Here is a 13643-nt window from a genome sequence, read left to right on the forward strand (position 1 = left end):
AAACAGAAAAATGAGATGAACTGAATCGCAACGAGATAGAAACTAGAAAAACTGAGAAAACGGTGGGCGCCAATGAAGAAACACTAGATAAATGGTCGGAACCGAGATATCTAGGGGGTTTGAATCCGCATAAAAGGTTAGTTCTCTCTCAATTGATTCAGTTGCAGCCGAGTTCCTTCTCCGGTGATTCTGCAAAACATAGCACCGTTAGCCTCGTCAAGGGGAGAAGAGGGTTCTCTCCTTGACCCGACTCCGGTGTGAGAATAAATATTTGTAATGGAGAAGATAAAGTATTTGAGTAGTGAATGTGATCTGGGTTTATACCTGAAGAGTTCTCCTATTTATAACCGGGAGTTTGGGAGGGAAAATCTGTTGTTGAAAAGATAACGGAAGATGCTAACGCCGTAGCGGTTATATTTCCTTCCGTTAAGTCCTTTTAATCTTCGTTAAGTTGCTTTGATCCTGATGTGAATGCACACGGATCATGACTTGATCTACGGTTGGGGAATTGCCACGTGGAAAGTGATTTAAGTGGAGATCATTCTCCAATTACATGCCATCGTTGTGATTTCAGAACGTTTGTGGTAATGAAACGTGTCCAGACGGTTATAACCGTCTGGGTGGTGCACGATCATATTCCTTCTAGAAGATTACTGCTGTAATCTGGTGTGACACCTTACAGTGTGCATACAGCTGCATAAATCCCAAGTCTGGGTAAAACGATATCCAAGTTTGGATATTTGGGCGGAAGTATTGTTCCTCAGGGTTTTTAACCCTTTGCCAATGGGAGACGGCGCAAGGATTTTATGTTTTCCTTTGGACGCGCAACTATCGCTCGTTGATTTCTTCCTTCCTTTTGTAAGACCAATGCGCGGCCGCGCAAGGTTAAAAGGTTGAAAGGCCAGCTGGTGGTATGGTCTTACATCCTTTTTGTGAGGTTTTTGGGACCTTACCCCTTCACCTGGTTACACCATTCGACGTTAATGTGTGCTTGATAACGTCTCAATAGGGTTTTGCTATACGGAACCACGCTTCTGTTATCAAGCTGAATACCAGATTTCTCAACAAAAAAACCTGAATCGGCACGTCTATAGACAGGATAACCATTCAAATCTAGAGTAGTCTGATCACAGAACTTCTTAGGAAAATTCTTTGAACAGTTACCGTCGACCATACACGGACAATTTGGTTTTGCAACACCACAAGGTCCGTGAATCATATAGTCGCTGACAAGAGTATATAGATCTGGATCTATGTTGTTGTCTGGTATCTCGGCAGAAATAAAGTTGTCAACATGCTCAACCGAAGGAAGCTTGCTTTCGTCGTTTAAGAACAGACATATATGGGCATGCGGTAGACCTCGTTTCTGAAACTCTATGGTATAGACAACTGCAATAGGATAGTTAATATTAAAATACTAATTTTTTAAGTTCTGGTTATCAACGTAGCAGAGCACAAAAACTATAATAAAGTAATTCAATTAAATGGATGCTTACCTGCCGATGCGTTGCCGAATAAAGATTTCTCTCGCAAGTCTTTCATGATTGCGTCAAGCTTAATTTTGACCAATCGGCATAAAATGTCCGGTCTATCCTCGGGATTAATGTTCGTGTTCTTCAGAAATCTTTTAATCTCCGGCCATTTCGGATTACACGTGATCCTAATGAAAAAATCAGGGTAGCCAAACCATTTACAAATGGCCATCGCATCATAATAATTCTCCCTCATATAACGCGATCCACCGGTAAACGAAGACGGTAGTAGTACGCGTGTGCCAACGTTTGACATATCTGGATTACCATTTTGTCCAAGCTTTCTAAGGTTCTCATATGTCTTAGATCTCAGATTATTTTGCTGCAGACGTATGAATAGTAATCGTTCACTTTCAATCATCGTATACACGTCAACCAAGAACTGTTGCAAAAGTCTTCGAGCATTGAGAATCAAAGAGAAATGACTGACTCTATCTTGAACATGGTAAGCAAAATACTCTCTCATTGTATATTTTGACTCTTTCTTCTTCGTTGATGCCCTTCCTTCTCTATGAAGAATATCAACCCAGTAACCATCTTCACCAAAAGGGAAAAGCAATGGATACTGAAGCGCGAGATACGATGGATGAAGCTCGCTAATACGTTGTAGACCATCTTTCTTTGACTCAACAACTACGTCACGATTATCAAGAGCATCCTCAATGTCTCCAACAATAAGTGCTAGGGTTGTGTGTGGGTCAGTTTGGTTCGGTTTTTACTATTAACCATAACCATAACCGCTAGTTCAGTTATGGAGTTTTGGTAACCATAACCATAACCAAACTTCGGTTACGGTTAATTGGTTATGAAGTCGGTTATGGTTCGGTTTTGGTTAATTTCGGTTAAGTAACCAAGCAAGGTTTGAAATAAATAGGGTTGTGCACGATTTGAACTTAGCTTTTTGGTTAACTACCGATTTGGGGTTCTTTTTAATAAGGTAATTTTCAAACAAAAAAAAAATTATGGACATAACACCTTAGTTCTTTATCAAAATAAATGGCATCTACATCAAGATCATTTTGTTACTAACATACTTTTATCTTAGTAAAAATCCTCTATATGGTTTTGTAAAACAGAAATCCATTATATGAAGTTAACATTACAAGTTCGGTTCGGTTTCGGTTATATCAGTTAACCAAAGCTTCATAACCATAACCATAACCGATTGAGCGGTTACACAAAGTTTCATAACCATAATATATTGGTTATCGGTTGTTAGTGGTTCGGTTATGGTTCGGTTATCGGTTATGGTGGTTAATTTGCTCACCCCTAATAAGCGAAGCAACTTCGGACGATGTCGGTAGGTTGTATGTACGACCATCTTTAGACCTATTTGCCTTAAGCCGTAATTTTAAGTTAGCGTGAGGATTATCAACAAACTGATCTCGTACATGCCTATAGGTTTTCACAAGCTGATTATTTGAATCTAAAATCAGCTTAAGGTACTCTATTAGTTCAGTGTCAAGCAAATCAGAAGTTGCAGAAGCTGGTTTCTTTGAGTTACTGTAATACAGTTGCAAATAAAAAGCGAAAGTATCAGTAAGTGTTTATATAACATAAAACCAAAAATAAATCAAAAAAATAAATAACGAAATGGTTTTCAGGGATACCTAAATACGGTTTTGCGATTACAGAATTCATTATCTGTGTTGTATATGTAAAGCTGTGCAAACTTTGGTTCACCACCTTCGTTAGGAAGAAGAGTTCCCAGTGTATGATAATTCTCGCCACTAATTCGGTATACATATGGAGAATTTCCTCTATTGATTTTCGAATCAACTTTACCACCCATTGAAGTGAACGAAAACATAGAATTAAAACGACGAATATTTAGTAAGAAATGCTTGCTCTTGTCGTCTAAACTCTTGAAAAGATTTTGATATTCCTGACGCGTCTCTTTAAAATTAGGAAGATGTACATTTCCATAACCACAACAAAGCATGTAAGATTTTCTTCCTAAGTAAACCCTTCCTTTTCCGGCTTCAACTTTCCACAACTTAGCGTTACATACGTCACATACAACTACTTGATCACCATGATCCAAATAATCTATTATACAAAATTAAAAATATATCATTTTGTGCTATTTGTTATGAAACTAATATAATGACGTTCTTGAAATGGAATTTAAAGTAGTGAGTGTGTAAGGTACATAGTGAGTGTGTAAGGTACTTACTGTTAGAAACGCCTTTATATGGATCTTCAACAATTTTTTTAGGAATAATATGATCGACGGAAGATAAATCAACCATTGGAACAGGATATACGCAGCGACCTTTAGTAGACAACCTTTGTTTACCTCTTTGTATCCTCTTGACACCTATATGTTCATAGCAACGAAAAATAATAAAAATGTCAAATTAAAAATAAACAAATGTGAAATACGTAAATAAATACCACCAACCTGAAGTAGATGCTTCAGACGGACTTGTTATAGGTGTGGTTGGTAAACAACGTGGATCGATGGTATGGATATAAGACGATGAACTCATTGGTGTTACAATCCGGCATTCATTTGTATTGGATACTGAAACATTGAATGACCGAGTAACGATTTTTGAAGTGGAAGATTTGTTACTCACATTATGTCTCTTATTTTCCAAATGTAATTTCCTATATTTTCTTCGTTCAGCTGATTGTTGATGCTCAAGATCATTAGAAGCAACTGAAAAAAATATATGGCAAACCATAAAATATCAAATTATACATTAAAAATTGTATTCTTGTCTAAAAAAACCAAACAATTTACCATTTGTAATGTTACACAAATCATAAATGAAAAACTGTCTTCATGTGTAAAAAATTATAGAATTTACCGTTTGTAATATTAGCCAATGGACTTCTTCCAGTTACAACTGCAACAAAAAAACGTCTAAGTTAACGTATGAAACATGTTTATGTATTACATAATTTTTTATTTAAAAAAAACAAACTCATAATAATAATAAATAAAATTTAAATATGTAAGTAAATAACACCAACCTGATGTATACGCCTCGTACGGATTTGTTAAAGGTGTGGTTGGCAAGATACGTCGATCAATGGTATTGATATAAGAGAATAACGAATTGGTGTTACGACACGGCAATCATTTGTATCGGGTACTGAAACATTGGATGACCGAATTACGTTTTGTGAAGTGGAAAATTTGTTAGTCACATTATGTCTCTTATTATCCAAATGTACTTTCTTTGATTTTCTTCGTTCAGCTGATTTTTGATGCTCAACATCATTATAAGCAACTGAAAAAAAATGGATCTCCATAAATTATCAAATTATACATTAAAACTTGAATTCCTGTCTACAAAACCAAATAATTTAACATTTGTTAAATGTGTGGTTGGCAAAATACGCCCATCCATCGTATTGTTATAAGAGGATGAATGAATTGGTGTTACGACACGGCAATCATTTGTATCGGATACTGAAACGTTGGATGAACGAATGACGTTTTGTGAAGTGGAAGATTTATTATTTGCATTTTTTCTTTTATTATCCAAATACAGTTTCCTTAACTTTCTACGTTCAACATAGTCTTGATGCTCAACTTGATTAGGATCAACTGAAGAATAAAATGCATAAAAAAAAAATTTAACTATTTATAAAAACAAAATTCAATTTATGTCTAAAAAATTGCAAACATTACCATTCGTAATGTTAGACAAAGGACTTCTACCAACACTACCTGCAAAAATTTAAGTAAAATTAACATTACGTAACATACTTACATATTATATCATTTTTTATTGTAGTTGTAAACATAAATAAAAATAAAGTACATACTATTGGAAGGTTGAACACCAGTAGGAAGTGGAAATGAAGGTAAAGTTTGAGGCTTTGCAAGTTTAGGCATATACTATTATTGTATCATATATAACATAACAATGCATTAAAATAAGTATTATAATAACTTAAATGTATAAGTATAATACAAAAAGATAACACTTACGTGTATGAGAAATGACCAAAAGTCAAAACTTCAAAAATGATGAATGCGGTGAGAGAGTTTTCTGATTTAGTGTAGAACTTTTAGTCTAAAACATTGAGTGTGTATTATAAATAAGAAGAGAGGTTCTTATAGTATTTGAAATTATTGTAAAAAAGGAAACTATAAATTAAAAAAAAAAGTCGATTATATGTGTAAAAAAGGAAACAATTTAAACTAAAATTAATTGGATGTAAATCTATAAAATCTGTCCGAGTTTTTTTTAAATTATATATATTTTTGGTTATACAATTTAAAAAAGGAAACAAAATCATACCAATTTTTATTTTTAGATAAATTTTAAAAAAGTGGCGGTTTATTATGAAATTTAATATTATAAGTTTTAAAAATACAGTTATAGTAATTAGATAATGATTACAGAAATTTAATTTACTTAAATTCGGTTACTAAAATCTTTATTTGCAATTTAAATATTAAAAAAAATTAATAGTTTTAAAAATTATAGTTTGTAAAAAAGACTAAATGTATACATGCAAAACCTTTAGACCCTTTTAATAAAAGTTTAAAAATGTCCAATTTCAAAAACATAAACAAATGTTTTTGGAAACATTTTATACATGCAACAGAATAAAACAAAGATAAAATAACAAAAGATAAAGGTTAAAGGGGTATAGGTAATATGAAATATTCCAAACCAACCATTAAAACCTACAAACCATATGTTTCAAATAAAAAAACCAACCAACCATATGTTTCAAAAAAAAAACAAACAAACAAACAAACAAACAAACCAAGCAACCATGACAAATCAATCCAAACCAATGAAACACGCAAACCAAACCAAAGCAGAATTATTCGGAAAAAAATAAATTGTTTTTGGTAAAAATACTTCAACCATGAACTACTTCTCGATCTTTGGAACCAGCAGAATCGTTTCCTCATCAATTTGGACATCCGAGACATCAGCCTTTTTAACCTTTGTTGATGATAGAGAGGTGCTTTCTTCAACTTCATACACGTCAGCAAGGTTACGCTTCAATTCCGCAGACGAAGTCTTAGAACAATCTTTAGATGTGCAATCGGGTGTGAAGCTATCACCAATAGAATCCACAGCATCCTGTATGATATATTCAAAATTAGAAACTATATAACATGTTTAGAGCATTTGGTATTTTGTAACATTAAGTTAAAATACATACCTTTAGAGCAAAAAGGGTTTTGAGTTGATAAATCACTAAGTGAAACATCAGCAGCTGTGACAACTGTCAAAAATCCAGGTATCCGTACAATTAATTAACCATGATTAGTGCTTAATGACTGTGCTGAATTACAATTAACTGCTTTCTGGTTACTGCTTTATGCATATATGTGCATCATATATTGCTAAATGTTATGACATGATTGCATGAGAACTTTATTGACTCAAATGATGCACGAAACATAGTTAGCACAGTTATTTGATAAATCAGGAAAATGCTGACAGAACTCAACACATAGACAGACAGTGTATTGAGACACAGAATGAGCCAGAAACCAAGTATTACACTAGTATAGTGTGTAGGAAAGTGAGGATCACAAAACTGCCTTTCTAGTGATAGTTTAAGTGTCGGAAAGTGCCTAAAACTCACCCAAAGTGCTGAATTCAGCAAAAATCAGCATTTTAACAACCTAATTTTATGAAGAAAGATGGTTAAATTGTCCTGAATACTTTCCTAAGTTTCGGGAATCAAAAGTGTCACAAAAAATAACATAAAGCACACTAAACTGCATAGTTTAGCGCCTTAACGAACCGGTAACCAACCGGACACTACCCGAAACACCAAATTTACACTAGAAGCAATGTTTTAACATTACCGAGCTAGTTATGGTCCCCGAACATCATAACACACCATACAAATATCTAATAACTAAAACACTTAACTTATACTTGGATTTCAACTAATAATCAACCAACTTAGTTTAAACCTATGCTACTACCCCCCCCCCCACCACCTATTTACGGCCCAACATGTGGACCCACATGGGATTTTCTTTCAATTTTATAATGGATCATGTTGGCACTTGGAGAACACTACAACCATGGGTTAAACACTTAAATTGGATTATAAATAAACATGTAAGTTCATAACTCATTCTTACACACACTTGAAACACACACCATTCTCTCCTCTCTTCTCCTTGTTCTCGGCCGAACCAAGCACCGCCATCATCATCATTTTTCAATCAAGTTACAACCATTCCAAGTATATACAAAGGTGTTAGAGGTTATACAAGGAAGCTAGGAGCTTACGGAAGTGCAAGGACCTTCTCTATTTGCTTTTACCCACTTGATTTCTTCACTTGATCATCCCTAGCATTGTGCTAGTGGTAAGAACCTTGATCTTGCTAGTTTACTTCTATTTTAAGTGGTTAAAAGAAGAATCATACTCATAATCTTGAAGAACACTAAGAATCACAAGATGTAAACTTGAACATAAGCATGAATAATGAAGAAATCTTGATGAATATGAGTTGTTATGCTTGATAATTGTTGATTTGTTTGTGAGAATGATGTTGATCATCATATGATCTTGCTAGATCATGATTAAGAACATAATCTAGCAAGATGAGAGGATGAACATGTTAGAAGTTAATGGATCATCCTCATGAGAATCATGAACTTGAAAGAATAAAGTTGTTTCTTGAAAAATAATGATCAAAGTGAGTAGTAATACTTGTAGATCTAAAGATTCATGGATGATTTCTAAAGAAACCAAGTTAAAAATATAAGTCTTGCTAAATCTTGGTTCTTACATAAACAAACCTTATTTTTGGTGGTTAAACAAGTGTAGAAACACTTGTGAAACAAGAAGAATTCATAAAGAAACATTTTTAGAAATGATGATCACAAGTTGTAAAGATCCATATTCTTCAAAAATGAAGTTTTTAAAGAACTAATCACACTTTAAAGGATAACAAGGCTTACTAATGACACTAGTAAATTACTACAAATTTTTACAGATATTCAAGTTTATAAAGTAGTAGATTATGCATGATTTTGGAAAAATTGGTAAGTAAAGGTTGTTTATTGTTGATTGTGGATTGATTGTGATGATTTTTACAAAAGAAAATGATATGTTTGAAAGGATGGAAACCTCCATTTTTAGGGGAAACTATGGCAAAATTTTCTAAAAATTTAAACACTTAGAAAAATATTTCTAAACAAATATTTACAAGTGTATTTTAAACCATGAATTTCTCACAAAAACTTTGCCATAATTTTTGTTACAAAAATATAAGTATTGGAGGTTGGTTTTTATAAATAAAAGTGACTAAAAATGTATTTAGGAAAATATATATTTAGAAGTCACCCTGTGTGTGATTATTTGTATACTTTGTGTATTAGCTATATTATTTTAGGACATGAAACAATATAACACATCAAAATACCAAGAATTACAATCCAAAATATTACCAAAATTCCGAGGAATAAATATACAAGTTGTACACAAAATATTGGTGAAAACCGAACTATGGAATGAGACTTACAAATATTCCGGAAAATTTATTCACAAAGTATATTTTGGTAAGTAATATTTTGGACACCAATGAAACGAAAATATGATTTTTACAATTACTACAAGAATATGTCATATTTTTTACAAAGGAAAATATATTATTTTTGGCAAGAATTAATATATATTTTTCTTGAAATTTTTAGAAGATATATTATTTTTAAGAAATATATATTTTCTTACACAAACACGAAATACAATATTTTTGAGGTGAAAGATATATTTTCTCAAATAAATATGAAATATATCATTTTTGGAGAAAAATGAGTTTATATATATATTTTTCAAGATAGACATGAAGATATATTATTTTTGAAACTTATGAGAAAATACAAATATTTTTGCCAAAAGAAAAATTATAAGTAATTTTTCTAAGTAATATTTATTACAATATATATTTTGGAAATATATATTGGTGTACTTTTATTAAAGATAATATTCCGGAAAATTAATACGAAATTAAGTATAAGAATACTTAATGAATACCATAAAAATACGTATTCTCGTACGTATAAATACACACCGGAATATGACCCCGATACATGGCAAAAATATACAAGTATAAGAATGCAAATACAAATACACCCATCCTTGGGAAGGATATACAAGTATAAATACTTGGGAAGTATTAAGTTAAAATAATTGTTTTAACAATTATTCCAAAATTTAATAAATATAATTTAAGTTAAAATATTAATCATTTTAACAAATAATTATATAACTTGGAATAATATCGAAGATACGAAGAAACGTAACTCAAAGACAATAATTCTAAGTCAAGGCACGACCCGCTCGTCTAATAGATCATAGTACGCTGTAGGTAGTCGTGTTTACCCGAAGGAGCTTGAGTTACGGTGGTTGAAGACACAAGACTGTGAGTTCATGTCCCCCTTTTTTTAAACTGTTTTGTTTTATAACTTCGGGGGTGAAGTACATGTTGCAAAATGATTACAAACAATTACAATTGGTATGGTTAGCTATGGAAAGTACAATAGATCATTTGAATGGGTAGGCGCACTCCTAAGACCATTAATCCTCGTGTTAGGACCGAGGGGCATGAGTGATAGATCTATTTGGGTATAGCGAGCCCACACCCATGTGGACCGGGGTTTGGCCCATGAGGTGACTATGTCTTACAGCCGGAGGCCCGGTACAAAATCTGCTAGGTTTGAGCCTTCCTACGCCGTTGCACGCATGTTAATGGCCATGCAAACCATTAATCGATCTGTTTCCTTGTTTTGCTTTCATACCCGGATTTACAAAACATACATACATATAATGATATCAAAGGTTTATTCATACACACAAACAAACACATGAACTCGCTCAACTTTTGTTGATGTTTTCAAAATACATGTATTTCAGGGAATTAAAAGTGGATCTGGCGGGCGTTGGATGTTTCAAGTCGCGTTAAGAATAAAGGATGACGTCCGTTGTCTTAGGGTTTGGTTAGTGTGTCTTATTCCTGGACGAGACACATCTACCAAAGCTTGATTTTATTTAGAGTCTTTTGATGAGTCCTTCTGGAACTCTAAACAATTCGTATGATTTGTAAAACTTAAATTTGAAGTCTATGTTTAAACGATGATGTTTGTGATGTTTTTAAACTTACCTAATGGATGACCATCTATGGTTTTTATCATTTAGTTGTTGTTATGATTGAATGCAATGATATTAAGTAAGTCACACATAATCACGCTTTCGCAAAAGACAGGGTGTGACAGCAGCCGCCTCGTCCACACCCTGCAATTTATAAAATAATAAGGCTAGGAATAATAAATTTCTAACATATATTTAATTAAAAGGTTTGTATGACTTAACCTATTCAGCTGGAACTTGGCTCTCCAACGATTCAGTTATTGCTGGATCATTCACCAACTTATGAACAGCATAACCATCAATATGGTTGTCAATATTAATTTGACCAACTTGAATCTTGAAAGCATAATTTTATCATTCAATGCTCTAAACTGATAGGGAATGGTTTTCTCTTCCAAAGATGCCTAATATAAGTGAATTAAAATTTATTGAAAAAAACATAATAATCAGATTTAGACATTACTAATATGTACCTTGTATAACAATTTAAAAAAAGACGGATGGGAGCTTCGTTACCTGATCCACTCTTGACTTCTCAAGCAATTGAATTGCAGTCATTACCAACATTTTTCTAGCTTCACGGTCAAACAAAGTCAAAGAGGCAATAGCTGCATAATCTTGTACTCTAATCGAATCCTAAAACTAAACGCACAAAAAGTATTTCAGAAAATAAATACAATTTACATTTGTAAAGTAGAATAACATAAGCATAAATATTATAAAACTACAAAAAATATAAGTAACTTACATCGGTGTCGCATTCACAACCTCTTTAGGACATTCAGGATTTGAGCAAACTAAAACCTGTTTAAACTTCAGTTCCTCAGCACCGTCTTCAGCCTCCTCAATGACCAAAGTTGTCTCCACCTTCCGATTGCACTCCTCACAACCAAGGTAGTACCAATCATCTTTATCATCCACACCCATGATCGTACCAAGAACTATGACCTCACAAGGCTGAAATTAAATGTAAGAAAATAGAGTTATAAATATAAACTTTTTTAAACAATTTTGTTTAATGTATTTATTTAAAATATTAAAAAGTAGACATAAACCTTATCCAAGAGCGTAATATCACGGAAATTGGAAAAAGGATGCTTCACTAAAAAATCATCCGCAACACTTGTGCTTCCAGATGAACCAATTGATTTCTGACCATCAGAGGATGTTTTACATATCTTCTCAACAAACCTGTTTACAAAAATATAAGCAAAAAAAAAGTTAACAACATCATCAATAAGTAGTTCATATTATTTTATAAATTGTTTACTTGGTTCTGAATGAACGAATCTCCTCTATGTCAGCATTGATAAATAGCCTTGTTATATGGAAAGCATTAGATAGCGTTGTCTTCCCTGTGTAAAAAATTAATATCATACATTAGGATATTCAATTTCGTAAATCATATAAAAATTTAAATAAAATTAACAAAGTTTATAAACAGTGAATACCTTTATACTTGTTGAAACTACCAAACTGCACAAGCAGAACAACATGAACTTCTTTATGGCTCTGAATGTAACCAAACATCTCATCGCAGTACTCATCCCATAAAGTGCAGTTTAACTTGATACCCCTACATAAATAGAAATTAAACACATCAGAGGATATCATGTAAAAAAAATATAATACTAAAGTTCCAATGAAATTAAATTAGCATTTAATAAACAGACTCTTCATCCAGCAATTGCAAGTTCATGAATTTGCTATCTTTTCCCATCTTCGTTTTGGTCATTTCTGGTTCAGACCACTCATCTACATATCCAATATAATCTGAAAAAAAATTGATTAATAAGAAATGTAATCAACACAAAAAAAAATTAAAAAAATAATCTATATTTATATATTTTTTAATTTCGGATGTTGTTGTTATATATGATGAAGTATAAACCAACTCGATACTTGACATCGACTTCACCGGCTTTAATGGACTCAAATGATGCTAACCGAATACCATATACACTTCCATCAAAGTTCTCACACTTTTTAACAGATGTTTCAAAGTTTAAGCTAATAGCATGTTCTTTGTCAAAGTGTTTGAAAGTTGACTTAATGACAGTTGAGATTTATAAATGTAATAAGACTCATTTTCATTAAGCAAAATTTCATATTTTTTCATAAACTTGCTCCAAACAGTTGCCTGCATCCTGGTACCCTAATCAAAAACACAAATTAAAAGTGGTTAGTATAAACAACAATATAAAAATTAAGCTACATTTTAAAAAGCAAATGACATTCAAACCAACCTGCTCATCCATGACCACCATTTCAATACCAAGGGTTTCTCCTTCTCTCTTTGGATTCACACGAATCCAAAGTCTTAACACCTTGACCTTGATGGTAAACAGCTTGGATCTCCAATCAAGATTGTTTAAGAAAGTAACAGTGTTTTCATCCATTGGTTAAGAGATATGAGCCGAATATAGATGATTGATGTTAGAAAATGATTTGTAATTGAATCAAATGAATGAATTAAGTAAACATATATACAAATTTCGATTAGTTATTTTTGTAAAGTTGAAAAATCGGTTTATTTATATTAAAAATTGTTACCAAAATTAAACAGATTAGCATTTTTAGAAATGGATTTAAATTTCTAAAAAAACTACAAATCTCAAAAAGATTAGGCACCAAATTCTTCCATTACCTAAAAAAATGAAACAAAAATCATTTATTTAAAACAACTTATAGATACAAAAAAATAGACAAACAACATATGCAACATTAACTCAAAAAAATACAGTATAAACTACACTCTACAGCAATGCATGCTAACAACACAAAATGCAATACCACACAAAAAAATAACCACATAAGATACATCAAATTTAATATTAAAAAGGTAAACTCAAAGTGTAAAAAGATCCAAAAAGTTAGGTTTGTGACCAAAAGAATAAGAAAATATAACCAATAACTTGAAATTATAATAAATCTGTAGTTTATTTCATAATTTTTAAAAAATTCATTAATGGGTGTAGTTTACATTGGATCTTTTAACAAAGAAAATTAAAG

At 32.2% G+C, this 13643-nt stretch overlaps 1 protein-coding gene across 1 annotated transcript; it reads right to left on the reverse strand.

The window, feature by feature from the left end:
• Positions 1-949: 949 nt before the first annotated feature.
• LOC110928419 lies at positions 950-13030 on the reverse strand. Its single transcript, XM_035975024.1, has 23 exons — positions 12878-13030; positions 12772-12786; positions 12523-12613; positions 12305-12404; positions 12083-12207; positions 11902-11986; positions 11687-11822; positions 11436-11588; positions 11148-11267; positions 10928-11035; positions 6678-6740; positions 6401-6595; positions 5316-5388; positions 5179-5217; positions 4885-5094; positions 4598-4774; positions 4349-4387; positions 3937-4197; positions 3709-3852; positions 3143-3581; positions 2800-3035; positions 1497-2165; positions 950-1389 (listed from the first exon to the last, which is right to left on the reverse strand). Exons 1-23 carry the CDS (start codon positions 13028-13030, stop codon positions 950-952), a joined length of 4071 nt encoding a protein of 1356 aa, XP_035830917.1.
• Positions 13031-13643: the final 613 nt, after the last annotated feature.

Source organism: Helianthus annuus, chromosome 7, assembly GCF_002127325.2.
Source record: "Helianthus annuus cultivar XRQ/B chromosome 7, HanXRQr2.0-SUNRISE, whole genome shotgun sequence".
Lineage (NCBI taxonomy): Eukaryota > Viridiplantae > Streptophyta > Magnoliopsida > Asterales > Asteraceae > Helianthus > Helianthus annuus.

Bases quoted from the DNA above. Each gene is read 5' to 3' on its own strand.
- LOC110928419 (XM_035975024.1), bottom strand. From the start codon at position 13,030: ATGGATGAAAACACTGTTACTTTCTTAAACAATCTTGATTGGAGATCC. The intron at 5,218-5,315 runs GTATGTACTTTA...AAATTTTTGCAG, and splicing joins TGGTGTTCAACCTTCCAATA to GTAGTGTTGGTAGAAGTCCT. The intron at 4,198-4,348 runs GTAAATTCTATA...TATTTTTTTCAG, and splicing joins ATTGGCTAATATTACAAACG to TTGCTTCTAATGATCTTGAG.